This window comes from Aythya ferina, assembly GCF_964211825.1.
Source record: "Aythya ferina genome assembly, chromosome: 23".
Classification (NCBI taxonomy): Eukaryota; Metazoa; Chordata; class Aves; order Anseriformes; family Anatidae; genus Aythya; species Aythya ferina.
The window spans coordinates 7,205,669-7,220,132 of record NC_140321.1 but is presented as its reverse complement, the minus strand read 5'-3'; the positions used below and the strand labels follow the sequence as shown (position 1 = coordinate 7,220,132).

The 14,464-nt window shown below is 74.5% G+C and overlaps 3 protein-coding genes across 4 annotated transcripts in view; 1 reads left to right on the top strand and 2 right to left on the bottom strand.

The window, feature by feature from the left end:
- Positions 1–2,070, top strand: part of PRR15L (proline rich 15 like) — a 79,462-nt gene extending 77,392 nt beyond the window's left edge. Inside the window, exons 2-3 of the mRNA XM_084496591.1 lie at positions 646–706; positions 1,186–2,070. Of these exons, the coding sequence (XP_084352717.1) occupies positions 1,199–1,489 (291 nt within the window). The 5' untranslated portion in view covers positions 646–706; positions 1,186–1,198 and the 3' untranslated portion in view covers positions 1,490–2,070. The remainder of the gene's footprint in view (positions 1–645; positions 707–1,185) is intronic.
- A 1,303-nt stretch (positions 2,071–3,373) lies between these two features.
- PNPO (pyridoxamine 5'-phosphate oxidase) lies at positions 3,374–5,822 on the bottom strand. Its single transcript, XM_084496559.1, has 7 exons — positions 5,740–5,822; positions 5,068–5,192; positions 4,899–4,998; positions 4,734–4,787; positions 4,320–4,448; positions 4,154–4,224; positions 3,374–4,071 (listed from the first exon to the last, which is right to left on the bottom strand). The coding sequence occupies exons 1-7, from the start codon at positions 5,782–5,784 to the stop codon at positions 3,906–3,908; spliced, it is 690 nt and encodes a 229-aa protein (XP_084352685.1). The 5' UTR covers positions 5,785–5,822; the 3' UTR covers positions 3,374–3,905.
- A 644-nt stretch (positions 5,823–6,466) lies between these two features.
- On the bottom strand, positions 6,467–13,635 carry SP2 (Sp2 transcription factor). 2 transcript variants are annotated; one of them, XM_084496136.1, is made up of 7 exons: positions 13,551–13,635; positions 11,362–11,433; positions 9,897–10,853; positions 9,112–9,406; positions 7,531–7,705; positions 7,243–7,436; positions 6,467–6,912 (listed from the first exon to the last, which is right to left on the bottom strand). In XM_084496136.1, exons 2-7 carry the CDS (start codon positions 11,422–11,424, stop codon positions 6,812–6,814), a joined length of 1,785 nt encoding a protein of 594 aa, XP_084352262.1. In that variant the 5' UTR covers positions 11,425–11,433; positions 13,551–13,635; the 3' UTR covers positions 6,467–6,811. The 2 variants fall into 2 exon arrangements, with proteins under 2 accessions (XP_084352262.1, XP_084352261.1); XM_084496135.1 differs by lacking the exon at positions 13,551–13,635 and adding an exon at positions 13,103–13,268.
- Positions 13,636–14,464: the final 829 nt, after the last annotated feature.

Below are 14,464 nucleotides of genomic sequence, written 5' to 3'. Positions count from 1 at the left end.
CGCCGCTGTTCTGATTGGCGGGAAGGAGGGGGCGCCTGACCAATAGGAGCGGAGCTCCGCCGGGAGGTGCACTCAAGACGGAGCGGAGCGCGCATGCGCAGTGCCGCGCGGGCGGCAAGGAACGGGCACGGGGCAGCACGGGGATGGCCCCGCCCCCATCCCGTCTGGCCCCGCCCCCTCCCGGTCAGGCCCCGCCCCAACCATTCAGGGCTCCGCCCCCGCTCATTCAGGCCCCGCCCCTCACTGCCAGGCCCCGCCCCTCGCCCCCCGCTCCGTGCCCCCTCCGCTCGTTCCCCCCCCCCCGGTGCCCCCCGGTAGCGCCGCGCTGCGGGAGGGCCCCGGGGGGCTCCGGGGGCTCCCTCCGGGCCCTGCCCGGCCCCAGCCCCGTGCCCCCGGCGGCCCCGCGCCCCCCCCCGGCCCGCCCCGGCCCCGTCCGGTACCGGGGGGCCCAACCCGCCGGGAACCGGCCCGGGGAGCCCGGAGCGGGGCCGGGGCTCGGGGCCCGTGGCCGCCGCTCCCCGTCATGAATATTCAGCGCTGCGCGGCCCGGCCCCGCCGCCTGCCCGGCGGGAGGGGTTTGGGCGCGGGTTCACCTTGAGTCGCGGCGGGGCAGCGGCAGGTGCGGGCCCTGCCCGGTGCCCGGTACCCGGTACCCGGTGTGCCCGGTGCCCGGTGTGCCCGGCCCACGGCGGGGCGGGAGGCGCAGGTACGGGCAGCGGCGAGGCTCTCGGGGGGGCGCGGGGTGCCGCCAGCCCGGCTGTGGGTGCCTGCCACTGGCAGTGCCACCGGGCACGACACGGCCCCAAGGCGGGGGGACCCGAAGCACCGGGGGTTTGGGCCACGTCCCGGTGCCGGGTGACGCGGGGGCCTCGAAAGCCAGCACCGAAAACACCGCCGGGGGCACGGGGGCAGCGCTCGGTGGCTGGCGGAACCGGGTGGGGGCCGTGGGACAGGTGCCGGTGTGGGGGGGACAGAGCCCAGCACGGGGACCCCCGTGGCCGCCCCGCTGCCACCCGCAGCACCGGGGCTGGGACACGAGGCCCTGGTCCCCGCCAGCTCCCGGCTGCTTCCCGGTTCCTGTTTGCTCCCGGGGCCGCCGCCGGCCCTGCAGGGGGGCAGCCGGGGACACGGCAGACCCCGGTGCTGCCGGCCCCTTCCTGGCCGTAACCCCCCCGTCCCCCCCAGGCGCCCCGCGGCCATGGCCGAGAGCCACAGCTGGTGGAAGCTGACCTTCCTGCGGAAGCGCAAGTCCATGCCCCAGGTGCTCTACGACAGCCCCGACGTCCACGCCGGCGACGGCCCCGAGGGTAACGGCGAGGGGGGGACGCCCGAGTACACCGCCCGCCTGGAGAAGATCGTGGACAAGAGCAGCAAAGGCAAACACGTGAAGGTCTCCAACTCCGGGCGCTTCAAGGAGAAGAAGAAGGTGCGGGCGACGCTGGCCGACAACCCCGGCCTTTGCACGGGCAGCGAGCGGGAGGAGAAATGAGGCCGGGAGGGGGCACGCTCCCGGTGGGTCGCGGCCCCCCTGCCCCCTGCAGCCCCCCGTCCTGCTCGGCTCGGGGCCGGTGACACGATGGAGCGGGGGGGCTCGCTGCGGGGCTGGCCGGACCCCCCCCAGCACCTCGGCAGGAGAAGTGACTCGGGATGGACTTTATTGAAGCAAAAAGCCACGAGCCTGGGGGAGCTGCAGGAGCCCCGGCCCCGGCGGTGACACCGGGCAGAGCCCTGGGGCTGCCACCACCCCGCGCTCCGGCAGCTGCTGACACCGGGCCCGTTGCTCCCATCTGGATCCAGCCCCGGGCCCGCCGGACGGAGCAAACCCTCAGGGAGCGGCTCCCGCGGGGACCAGGGAGGGCTGCGGTGTCCCCACAGTGTCCCCGCGCTGTCCCCGCCGTGTGCTGCCCACCCCAGGACCTGCTCTTTGCTCCCGGAAGGGGAGAGCCGCGCACAGCCGGTGGCCGGGCCGCCCTCGCAGCCCCTCTGCGTGTTTGTTTCTTTTCCTGGGAGCTGCGCCCTTTGTGAGCTCTCGCTGCTGTTCCGTGTCAATAAAGCAGGGCTGGGAACAAAGGCAGCGCGGTGCCCGGTGCGGCTGCCCTGGGGCACGGGGCCGGTGGCGGAGCTGTGCCACGAGGCACGGGCGGTTCCGGGCCCCGGGGCTCTGAGCCAAGCTCCGGGGCTGCTCCGGGGAGTCCCCGGCCCCAGGGAGGCACAACCGCACCCGACCGCGCACGGAACGGGACCGGGACCGGGCAGCCCCGGCACGCTGCGGGCTGGGAGGGGCAGGGGGGGCTGCCAGCGGTGCCCCCAGCCCCGGGGGTGCACCGGGGGCTCGCCCTCCCCCCAGAACGGGGGCAGCCACACGCCTGCAACAAGGCCCCGGCCCTCGTAAAAACCGACCCGCACCAAGCCAGACCCCTTCCCTGGCACAAAGCCCCTGCCGGGGCAGCCCGGGCTTCCCAGCAGCTCCCGCCCCGGGGCTGTTTGCTCTCCAAACACGCTCACAAGGTGCTCTTTGTGCTCTTTGTCCCGTGCTGGCAGCACCCAAGGGTTCCTGCCCCAAAGGGATGGGAGAAGGGGGAGGGTGCGTGGCCGGCACCCACCGGCTGGTGCCACCCGTTATGGTGGTGCCGGGGCTCCCAGCGCCGTGGGGGCACGCAGGGCGAGAGGTCAAGGTCTGGGGTCACCCTCTGTGGTGGGCACCCGTGGAGCTGAACGGGGCCCAGCCGAGCCCCCAGCCCCGCATTGGGACACGCGGCCACCTCCTGGAGATGCCACCAGCTCCATGTCCCCTCCTCCCTACCCCAGGCTGTCAGGCACCGTGGTGGCACCATCCCCATCCCAATACATTCCATCCCATCCCACCCCATCCCATCCCGCGCCACCCAGCTGGGCTTGGCCCAGCTCCAGGGGGTTCCTGGCTCTAGCACGGGACCCGAGGTGACAGCAGCGCCTGAGCCCTGTGGGGACGTGGGGCAGCCCTGGGCTGGGCACAGCCGGGGAGCTGCCGAGGGGCAGGGGAGGTGCCGCGCCCCACCGGGGGCTCTCCCCCCTGTGCGGCCAGCAGGCTCCCACAGCCCCACAGCACCGGGGGCTCTGCTCCCCCCCAGGGGACCCCCTGGCTGTGGGACCCCCGCAGCAGGCCCCGGGGACCCTCCTGCCAAGGCCGCGTGTCCCCACGTTGCCCCTCAGCGGGGCCCGATCCTGCCCTGGGCGCACACGGCTGGAGGGGGCGAAGGTTTTGGGCCCCAGTTTCGCTGGGACGCGGCCCAGGAGGTGGCGCGGGGCCGGGCAGGGCGGCAGCAGCCTCTGCCGGGGAGTGCAGCCAAGCCCAGCTCTGCTGGGTGAAGATTAACCCACGGCCACGCACGGCTCCACTCGGGCAGCATTTATTGCTCCCGAGCCGGGAGGAAGCAGCACAGAGCAGGCAGGGCACAGGGCCCAGCAGCACACGGCCGGCCACCAACACCCACGGGGACAAAGCCACAATTAAGTTAATTACTGCACGGACTGAGCGCACGGCGCGGCTCCAGCTAAAGCACGAGGCTCGATTGGTCCCAGCAGCACAAGACGAGGGCAGGGGATTCACGGGGCTCTTTCCTGGCCCCCACGTCGTTACCATAATTAATAAGTCATCACCATGATTAATTAGCCACCAGCAGCCCCAGGAGCAATTGCTCCCCACGTGCCGGTGGGGGGAAGCAGGGGGGTTGTGGGACGGAGCAGCCCCCGCCTGCGGCAGACACGAGGGGGCTGCAGGGCCCGGGGGCTCCCGGGCACCCCAAAGCCCACCATGAGTCTCTCCGGCGGGGCAGAGCGAGGCCACTGCGCCCGGGGCACGGCGGGGACACGGAGGGGACACGGGGGGGACACACAGCGGGCTTGGCACAAGTAACGGGGCAGCCTCAGGGGGCGAGGCGCTCGAACACCCACTCGCCCTCCCCACGCCGCGTCATGGGCCCGGGGGGCTCCGCGCCGTCCCGCAGGCGCCGGAAGACGATGCGGTCGTGCAGGCGGCTGGTTTGGCCCTGCCAGAACTCCACCACGTCGGGCTGCAGGATGTAGCCGCCCCTGGGGGGAGATGCGGGAGGTGAGGGGGTCCCGCGGCGCGGCACGGCCCCGGGCTGCTCCCGGACGCCCCCGGGCAGCTCACCAGTCCTCCGGCTTCGGCACCGGCACGTCCCGGTACTTCTCCTCCAGCTCCGCGTTCCTCTTCATCAGGTACTGCGGGGGAGGAAGGGGCCGGGGCTGGAGCACGGCAGGGGCAGGGGCAGGGGCATGGTCCCGGCTGCCGACAGAGCCCCGGCCCCGCCGCTCACCTCCCTGTCGGGGATGACGGTGCTCTGCTGGCTGGCCACGGCTCCGATCTGGCTGCTCCTGGGCCGGGAGTGGAAATACTGCTCCGACTCCTCCTCGGACAGCCGCCTCACCGAGCCCTCGATCCGCACCTGCACGGGGCAGCCTCAGGTGGGCTCGGGCTGCCCACGGGCCCTGGCAGCCCCCAGGCCTGGCCCTGTCACCCCCCACGTCCCCACTGCACGGACACCCCCGTCCCACCTCACCCCCGTCCCATCTCACTGCACGGGGCCCGTCCCTTGCAGCCAGGCAGAAGGGGCCGGGACGCATCCAGAGAGCCCCAACCCCGATGCAGGAGCCCCGAATCCCCCCCCCAGTTTGGGGCTGACACCGCACCGAGGACCCGGCCCCGACCCTCCGCCACCCCCGGGACGCACCTGGCGGTTGAGGGGCTCCCAGTAGAAGACGAGCGAGGCGAAGGGGTTGGAGTCCTGCGGCGGGGCAGAGCCGTCAGCGGGCGGGCGGCCCCCGGGAGCACCCCAACACCGGGGGGGGGCTCATCCCGCAGCCCCCCCCAGCCCCCGGTGCCCCCCGGTGCTCACCAGCTCCCTGCCCTTGCGGCTCTGGCGGTTGGTGAAGAAGCGGAACCCGTCCTGCCCGAAGCCCTTCAGCAGCACCATGCGGGCCGAGGGCTTCCCGTCCCTGCGGCGGGAGGCGGCGGCGGTGAGCGGGCGGCGGCCGGGACCCCCCCGCGCCCACCCCCGGCCTCACCTGCTGCAGGTGGCCAGGCACATGGCGTTGGCCTCGCCCACCGCCGGGCACCGCAGCGCCTCCGCCAGCCAGGCCCCGAACTGAGCCACCGGGTCCCGGGACGCCAGGTGCCGCTCCTCGAACGCCTGGGGGGGGGGACGGGGACGGGGCCGGTGTCAGAGCCCCGAGCACGGGCACGGGGCCTGCCCGGGCCTGGAACCCCACTGACCCCAGGTGACCCCAGGTGACCCCAGGTGACCCCCCGTACACCCCAGCCTCCCGGTAACCCCCCGGTACCCCCAGCCCGCCCCTGTTGGCCCCGGCCCCCCAGGGGTCCCCCGGTGACCCCAGATGACCCCCGGTACCCGCCAGTACCCCCAGCCCCCCGGTAATCCCTGGTAACCCCCCGGTACCTCCCCGGCCCCGCTGCCTCCCGGTAGCCCCCGTTACCCCCGGCCCTCCCCCATTGCCCCCAGTGACCCCTGGTACCCCCCAGTTCCCCCAGTAAGCCCCCGGCACCTCCCCAGCCCCACCGCCCCAGGCCTCCCGGTGGCCTCCCGGTAACCCCCCGGACCCCTGGCGGTCACCCGGTGCCTCCCGGTAACCCCCCGGTACCTCCCCGGCCACACCGGCCCCGACCTCCCGGTATCCTCCGGTACCTCCCGGTTCCCCCCCGTTCCCCCCAGCCCCCACCTCCTCGGCCCCCCGGTACTCCATCCTCATGGCCCCCAGCTCCATCCCCGCCGTCCGAGCGGGGTCTCCCCGCACCGCCCCCTCCCCCCGCCGCCCGCCGCCGCCCCGCCCACGGGGCGTGGTCGCGCTCGGGCCCCGCCCACCGAGCAGCCAATGGGGAGCCGCGCCACAGCCCCGCCTCGGCGGAGAGCGTTCAGCCAATCAGGATGCGCGGGGCCGGAAGTGGCGCCCGGGTGTAAACAACACCGAGGGGGGGCCTTAAAGGCGCAGCGCCCCCGGCGGGGGCACCGGGGGGAACTGGGGCCGGGCCTCGGGAGCAGCCCCGCCCCCTCCCCGGTGCAGCCCGCGGTGGGGGGGGGGGGGCTCCGCGGGCACAGCCGGCGTGGAGCAGCTCCGTGGGGCCGTGTAGCCCCAGCTGGGGCCGGTGCAGCTGGAAATGGGCCAAAAACCGGGGATTTGGGGACAAAACCGGGCTCGGGGCGGAAATAACGGGCCGGGGGGGGCACGGGGAAGGCGGGGGGGGCAGGGCTGAGGGAAACGGCGCTGGAAGAGGGGGAGAAATGGGGGGAAAAACACGAGGAAAAATAAAACCGGGGGGGTGGGAAGGGAGGGGGGGGCGGGAGGGAGCCCCCAGGGCCCCCCCCGGTACCGGGGCCCCCCCCACGCGCACGGCGGCCGCAGCAGGGCCCGGAGGGCGCCGACCTGAGACAAAGGGGGCGGGGCCGGGCCGTATTTATACAATTTATAACTTTAAATATAAAGTAGGAATGTGCTGCGGGGGCGCTCCCCGCCGGGACCGCAGCCCCCCCCCCCCCCCTGCGGGCCTGCCCCCGCCGGGCTCGGGGCTCGGCCCCGGGAGTCCCGTGAGGGGGCGGCCCCCGGAGCCCCTCGCCCCGGGCAGGCTCCGCGCGGGGCCCGGCGCTGGCCGAGGGCGTCCCCGGGGGCTGTGCGGGGGGGACGCGGCCGGGGGCCGGGGGCCTGGAGTGCTGCGGGGGCGGCGGGGGCCCGGGGCGGCTCCCGGTGTCCCCGCGCGGCGGCCCCGTGAGGGCTGTGCACGGGGCGGGTCCCGGCCCTACAAGTTCTTGGTGACCAGGTGGGTTTTGTAGTGCTTCGTCAGGTGGTCGCTGCGCATGAAGCGCTTCTGGCACTGCGCGCACTCGAAGCGTTTGTCACCTGCGGGGACGGAGAGCAGCGGCCGTCAGCACCGGGAGGCCCCGGGGACACCCCCACACCCCCCCCCTCCGGCCCCGGGCAGGACCCCCCGGGAGGCGGTGAGGTGCCCGCAGGTCCCCTGGGCAGCCCCCCCGCCACCACCACCACAGAGCCCTGAGGTGGCAGAAAGCCCCCGGCTCCCCAGTGCCTCCCAGCAGCTCCACCACACCCCACCAGTGGCTGCTGGAGGCCCCAGCTCAGCCCCGGGCTCTGCGCCTGGGACCCCTGCGAGGCTGGGGGCTGCCGAGGACTGCCATGGGAGGGGGGGAGCCGCTCGGAGGAGCCGCAGACCTGTGTGGGTGCGCGCGTGCCGCTGCAGCTCGTCGCTGCGTGTGAAGCGCTTCCCGCAGAACACCCAGTTGCAGACGAAGGGCCGCTCCCCGGTGTGCAGGCGCACGTGGGCGCGCAGCAGCGAGGTCTTGCGGAAGGTCCGGCCGCACTCGGGGATGTGGCAGATGTGCTTCTTCTTCCCCTGGTCCCCCGGCCTGGCGGGCAGAGCGGGAGGGCGGGCGTGAGACGCGAGGCGGCGGCGGCGGCAGCGGAGAGACCCCTGGGGGCCGCCCCGCGCCCCCCCCTCACCTCTTGTCGCCGTCCTTGCAGTTGGGGCAGGTGCAGGCCATGCGGCGCCGCTTCTCCCCCGGCTGCGCCTCCCCTGCCAGCGCCTGCTCCATCTGCAGCTGGATCTGCGTGGGGCTCAGCCCGCTGATGGTCAGGTTGTTGCCGGAGACGTTCTGCACCGTCAGCTGCTGCTGCCCTGCGGGGGGAAACGGGGAGTCAGAGCCCAGCCCCCGCGGGGACGGGACGGGACGGGACGGGACGGACCCCAGGAGGGCTCCCCGGGCCCCGGCGCCCCAGCCCCGCATGCGGCCCTGCCCCGGCCCCGCCTCGTGCTGGCCCCGCGCCGGGCCGGTAAGTCCCTTTTTTTCTGAATATACTGTGCGGTTTTTCAAAGTTTTTGGTTTGACCCATTCGGGGTGGGGAAACGGCCAAAGAGGAAACGAAAAAGAAACTTTGAAAAAACGTGCAATATATTGACCAAAAAACGGGACTTACCCCGGACCCTACGGGCCGCTCCACGCCCGGGCGCTCACGGAGGCGGCAGGGCCTGGGCCTCGCACGGCACCCGGCGGCCGCGGGGGGGCTGCAAAGAAGAAGAGGGGGTCAGCGACAGCGACAGCGAGCGCGGGGGCAGCAGGCGGGGAGAGGCTGGGGGGCGGCAGCCGAGCAAGGAGGGGGTGTGCGGGGGGGGCAGGCAGAGCAGAGGCACCTCCAGGGCCCGGAGGCTCGTGGCGGAGCAGCCGTTGGCCCCCCCAAAGCCACCCCAGGGACCGTGGTGCGCTGAGCCCCGCAGGGCTGTGCTGACCCCGTTGGGCTGAGCAAGAGCCGGCGGCTCCCGACTGCCAAAGGGACTGGAGCCGGGGGGGCACCAGCAGCTCCCCGCATCGCAGAGCAGATCAAGGCACTGCCCGGCCGCAGCCGCCAGCTCGGGGCTGGGGACGTTCAGCCAGGGCAGGACGGGGGGGGCTGCGGGGACGTGGGGCTCGGGGCAGGCGCTGGGGAGCGGGGTGTGCCGGGTGTGCCGGGTGTGCCGGGGGCTCGAGGGCCCGGGGCTGCTGTGGGCTGCGGGAGGGAGCAGCCCCGGGGAGCCGAGGAGCCGGGTTTGCTCCCAGGGAGCGGCGACGCCTCGTGGCAGGGCCTGCCTGTGACAGGGCTGCTTGGGGGGGGGCTGCAGGCCCTGAGGAGCCCCCACTGTGCTGTGCCCGCTGCCTGGCTGGGTCCCTGCCCCCCCCCAAGGCACACAGCTCGGCCCCGGGGCCAGGCTCAGCCTCCCCCGTGCACGGCTCAGCAGCTCGTGGGGCTCCCAGGTGCTGCTCAGACCCATCCCGCAGCCCCGTGGGACTGACACCACCAGTGGGGGCTGCAGCAGCTGCCCCCCCCCGGCCCTGCAAAGCTGGAATGTCCCCCCATGAAACACCCGGGGCCTCCCGCGAGCAGCTGAGGACACCCGGTGCCCAGCCTCGGGTCATGAGGCACCCACTGACGGATCCACCACGTCCCTGCTGCCCGGCGCGCTGCCGGGGGTCTCCGTGCCCCCACCCGGGGGCTGCCCGCGCCCCCTGCCCCCTCCCACCCCCCCGCCCGGCGCAGCACGCGGCCCACCTCCGCTGTTGGTGATGGTGACGGGCACGCCCTGCACTTGCACGCCGTTGATGTTGATGGTCTGCATGGCCTGCGCTGCAGCTGCCAGCTGCGCCGCGCTCAGGCTGATGACGCCGCCGGCGGGGGCGATCTTGGGCAGCGGCCGCTCCTTGCGCCCCGCGGGCTTCTTGCCGCCCCCCCCCGGGCTGCGGGACACGGGGCTGCCGCACGAGGTGCCGGACGGGGCCACCGGCACGGCTGGGGCTTCCTGCAGCAGCACCGTCTGCAGCTCCCCCGACGGCGTTTTGAAGTAGACCTGGTGGGAGGAGGGGAGGAGTGAGGCCCCCCCCGAGCACGAGGAGACGAGGGGCTGCCCAAAGCTGCCCAAAGCTGCCCCAGCCCCTGAAGCCCGCGGGCCTCCTGCCCACACGGTCTGGCCTCGCACGGCAGCAGGGGGCTGCTCTGGCCCCGCAGCCTTTCCCAGGGCAGCAGCGCCGTCCTGCAGCCCCCTCCTGCCCCTCCCTGAGCTTCTGCACGGGCTGGGGACCGGCCCGAGCCAGCGCCACAGCAGAGCCCTCGAGGACACGGCGCTCCTGCAGGTGCCGTGAGATGAGGCAGAGGGGATGAGGCTTCACAGAGCCCCCGCGGGGAGCAGCTGCACCCCCAGCCCCTCTCAGACACCAGACAATCCACATGAGCCGTGCCTGAGCCCGACACTGAGCCGGGGCTGCCCGGCGGCTCCCAGAACCCCTCAGATCCTTCAAAAGCTGGGTGAGGGCGGAGGGACACGGCAGGGGACGGCGTACCTGCGTGGGAGCAGGGTCCGTGGTCTGGATCTGGAAGTTCTGGGAGGATTTCTGGGGCACGGTGGGCAGCGTGGCGGAGGCGGCCTGCACCACGCGCAGCGCCTGCTGCGGGATCTGCACCACCTGCGGCTCCTGCTTGGGCTGCACCACCTGCACCTGCTGCACCACGGCCGGCTGGCCCGAGCCCGGGCTCTGCACGATCAGCAGGTTGTTCCCCGCCTGGATGATGTTCTCGGCCGTTGTCTCGATCAGCACCGTCTCCACCTGCTCGGCCACGGCCACGGCGGCGGCGGGCTGGCCGGGGGACGCGGCTTTCTTGCGGGTTTTCCTGCCGGCCTTGGAGGGGCTCTCGGCCACCACCTGCGCCTGCGCCCCCGGCTCGGCCGCGCCCACCAGGCTGCCCACGGGCAGGGCGAGCGCCACGTTGCCGCCGCCGGGCAGCTTGACCACGCCGCCGGCCCCCTGCCCCGGCGACGCCGCCCCCTTCTGCGCCGGGGCCGGTTTGATGGGCACGGGCTTGTGGGAGGCGGAGGACGGGGCGAGGATGGCCTGGTTGGTGCCCGGGATGATCTGGATCTGGTTGGCGAGGTTGGGAGGCACCTGGATGGCCGGAGCCCCCGGCGGCTGCAGCTGGGGCACCGCCTGGTACTGGATGTTGGCGGCCGCGCGCGGCCCCTTGTTGATGACGGCGGGGTTCTGGATGGCAAAAACCAGCTGCCCCCCGGCGTAGGAGGCGCCGAGCTGGGAGCCCTGCAGCTGGAAGAGGTTCCCCTTCGATGACAGGATCCCCAAGTTGTTCTTCCCAGAGCCCAGAGGGAGCGGAGCAGGTTTGATGGGGACGAGTTTGCGAGGCGTTGGCTGAGGAGGGGCGGGAGGAGTCACGGCGGCTTCCACGGCGGGGGGGCCGATTTTGCTACATGTGGCTGCCAGGAGGGCCAGGGGGGACGGCTGCGAGTCCTGGGGGGGAGACGGGCACGGTGGAGACGGGCCGGAGCCGAAGGGGCCCCAGAGCACTGAGCGAGGGGAAGGGTCCGCGCCCCTGGAGCTAACCCAGCCCGCGCCCACGGAACACCTCGTTAAGCGAGCGGCTTAATTACCCGCACCACGTGAGCCCTGTGCTCACCCCAGCCGTGTGGCTTTTAGCCACCGGGACGGCGGCTGCCTTGTAATCGTGTGTCTGCGCTCGCAGCCCCGTGGAGCCGCACACGCCCTGCACGTCTGGGGCTGCCCACACCTCCCCTGCACGCCCCTGCAGCGCCTCGAGCCGCTGCCATGCCCCCACCTCCTCCCGGCGGCCGCAGCTAACGAGACTCCGGGGGTCCTCAGGGCCACACAGCAGGGGCAGGAGGCACAGCCCCCACCACGCAGCCCCGAGGGGGCTGGGAACGTGCCCAGAGCGCGGCTCCCCGGCCCGTCCTGCCAGCGGCCTCCTCCCGTGGGCAGGGGGGGCGGCCCCGGGGCTCACCTGTGCGGAGGAGGCGGCGGGCTGCAGGTACTCGCTGGGGCTGACGGCGGCCGTGGCAGCCATACTGTCGGTCTGCGGGAGGAAGCAGAGAGGGGAGTGAGCCCCGCAGCGACCCCGCGGCTCCTCGCAGCGCCCAGCCCAGACCCCCACGCCCGAGGGGCTCCCCTGGCATCGCCCAAACCCCCCAGGCCTGCCTCCAAACGGGGACAGAGAAACCTCACCGGGTCACCGCCTCCCCCCTGTGCCTGCCTTTGGCCTTCACTGGCCACCGAAGGCGAATGGTGGCCGCAGCGAGTGGCCAACGGGCACCAGGCTGAGGCCCTGGTGTGTTTGCTCCCATCCCCGCAAGGCCCTGGGCTGTCGGGGAGCACCACAGCCCCCCAGACCCTCCCCTGGGGGCAGCCTCCCGGCACCCAGCCCACACCGTGCCCCTGCCACTTGGTTTTTCAGCTCAGGGAACCTCAGAGGACCGCGTTTTGGTGCAGGCTGGTGTTCTTCCAGGCTGGAAAAACCTCGTTTCACTTATTTCGGCACGCTGCTGGTGCTGAATGTTGGCGAGTCGTTGTGTAACCAGCGCTCACTGCCAGCGGGGCCTGGGGAGGCCGAGAGCAGCCGGTGGTGAGGGCAGGGGCCGGGGGCACAGGGCTGGGGGCACGGGGCCGGCAGCGCCTCGCTCGGAGCCGTGTGCCAGGGCCGTGGGCTCGGGGAGCTGCGAAACCCCAGCGGGGAGCCCAGGGCCTCGAAGGCCTCGTGCCCTGCACCAGGGGACGCTCCCCTTCCCCGCAGCCTGCCCGAGCTCCAGGGCTGCGCCCTCCCAGAGCAGAATTAGGGCACGGCCGAGGATTAGCAGCCCTGACTACAAAGCGGAGCGGGGCTGAGCTGGCCGCAGACATCAGAGGGACGGCAGCAGCCGCGCAAACAAACCCGGGCCGGGCCGGGTAAAGCCCCGTGCGAGTTCCTGCCTCCTACACCTCGTGTCCATGCAGCAGGGACAGCGCCCGTCCCCTCCTGTCCCATCCCGGGGCCGTAACGTGGTGCTCACGGCCTGGTGGTGCCAGGAGGGCACCGGAGCCGGTGGCTTCCCTGTCCCCGAGCCCCCCCGGGGTCCTCTCACTGAACTCAGCCCAGAACCGCCGCTGGCTGCGGGCACACACAGCTCCGCGGGGCTCACACCGAGCAGCCCGGGCCCAGCTCGACCCCGTGGCTGCCACCGCCCGGCACCGGGGCGTCCCCCGAGGCAGCCCAGGAGCAGCCACTCCCGACCTCCCCTTCGTCCAAGCCTCCTCCCTCCTTCCCCTGCCTGTCCCGGGAGCCGTTCTGTGCCTCAGCCTCCCCCCTGCCCGCACCCCGAGGGGCTCCGGGGGCCTGCCGGGAGCTCGGGGCACACGGAGGGAGCCTCCCTCAGGGGTCTGTTCACCGGGGCGGTGCCGTTACCGGCGATACCCCACGGGACACATGGGGGGGGGGGGGTTCCCCGTGCAGCCCGGGGGCACAGGGAGGTGGCTGCGGGCGGCCCCACAGCTCCTGGGGGCTCGGGGGCAGCTGTGCGCGCTCCCTGACTCCCAGCCCTATCGCGACAGCCTCGTATCGCGACAGCCCCGTTACCCTGAATGAGCCACCCCGGCAGCTCCGCCCCGGCGGAGGGCGCAGAGCGGGCACGGCCCCGGCCCTGCCCCCGCCTCCCCCGGGACCGCCCCGGGACCAGCAGGGACGGGGGGGGCAGCCCCGGCCCGGTGCTCACCCGCTGCCGGCTCCGGCAGCCGCAGGGACCGTTACCGGCGGGCACCGGGCGGGTTCGGAGCCCCGGGGGGGGCAGGTCCCGGGGGGGAGGTCCCGGGAGCCGCCTCGGCCCGGGCCTGCCCCGGTTCGGCGCCCGCCGCCTGCCCGGGACCGGGACCGGGGGGATGGGGGGAGGGGGGCGGCGCCGACCCCCCCGGCCCCGCCCCGGCCCCGCTCCCGTTCCCGCCGCGCTCCCCGGGGGGGCGGGACCAGCCCCGGGCCCGCCCCCGCCCCCGCCCCGCCGGGCCCCGGAAGCGCCGCCCGCCCGCCCGGCGCGGGGAGGGCGGGGCGGGGCGGGCCGCGGGGGCCTCACGCCCCTTCCGGGCCCGGCCCCGCCGCCGCCGCCGCTCCCCCCGCCCCCCCTCCCCTCGCCCCGGTGCACCCCCCCCCCCCCGCGGTCCCGCTCAGACCGGCCGGGGCGGCGGCGGCGGCGGCTGCGACCCCCTCACGGCGCCATCTTCCTCCTGCGGGGCCGCCCGGGCACCGCCCTGCAAGCCCCGCCCCCTCGGCGGCCTCCGGCCCAATCCCCGCCCGGCTCGGCCGAGCTGCGGCCAACGGGCGGCGAGGGGCTCGATCGGCGGCCAATCCGCCGCGCCCGGCCGTTTGACGGGCGGCTCCGCCGAGCAATGGGGAGCGGTGATGGAGGGACGGCTCCGCCAATGGGCGCGGATCCGCGGTGTGACGGACGGAAGAGGAGACCCAATGGGAGGGCGGAGCTTTGATTGACAGCTCGGCCGCTCAATGAGAGCGAGCGCAGCGCGTCCCAGTCCGCGCACTGACTGCCAAGCTTCCGAGGCGCGGAGGCGGGCTTCCTCGGGGGCGGGAGCCGCAAGGCAGCACCCTCTCTGATTGGTCGAAGCGCGGCATGACCGACAGGAGGGAGAACCAATGGAAAGAGCGGGGCGGGTCCGCGCCCCCTGGGATTGGCTGCGTGCCCGGGGCGGGGGGCGGCGGGGTCACGTGATGTGCGGGGCCGGCGGCGGCGGCGGCGGCCGGAGCCTGGCGGGGCAGCGGGGCGCCCCCCCCCCCCCCGACCCTCCCGACCCCCCCCCCGAGCCCCCGGTGTCCCCGTGGCTCCCGCCCCGCCCCCGCCGCGGGCCCGGCCGCTCCCGGTGCCGCTGGAGCCGGGGAGTTGCCGGGCGCTGCGCGGTGTCTGCGGCCCCGCGGCCTGCCCCGTGCGGCCAGCGCCGCCCCCGGGCTGCCGCCAGGCACCGGCGCCGCCGCCTCCCCCGGCTCCTCCCGGTCCCCCCGGCCCTGTGCAGGGGGCCCGGGCCCGGGCCCGGGGCCGCCCCCCTCGCGCCGTGCCGGGGCCAGGAGCCTGGGG

Excerpts from the sequence above, each read along its gene's own strand:
- PNPO (XM_084496559.1), bottom strand. The coding sequence starts at position 5,784 with ATGGAGCTGGGGGCCATGAGGATGGAGTACCGGGGGGCCGAGGAG. Across the intron at positions 4,788-4,898 it reads GCCGCAAGGGCAGGGAGCTG|GACTCCAACCCCTTCGCCTC; the intron begins GTGAGCACCGGG and ends GCCCCGCCGCAG. Across the intron at positions 4,225-4,319 it reads CCGTCATCCCCGACAGGGAG|TACCTGATGAAGAGGAACGC; the intron begins GTGAGCGGCGGG and ends CCTCCCCCGCAG.
- SP2 (XM_084496136.1), bottom strand. The coding sequence starts at position 11,424 with ATGGCTGCCACGGCCGCCGTCAGCCCCAGCGAGTACCTGCAGCCCGCC. Across the intron at positions 7,706-9,111 it reads CACCATCACCAACAGCGGAG|GGCAGCAGCAGCTGACGGTG; the intron begins GTGGGCCGCGTG and ends TTCCCCCCGCAG. Across the intron at positions 7,437-7,530 it reads TGCAAGGACGGCGACAAGAG|GCCGGGGGACCAGGGGAAGA; the intron begins GTGAGGGGGGGG and ends TCTGCCCGCCAG.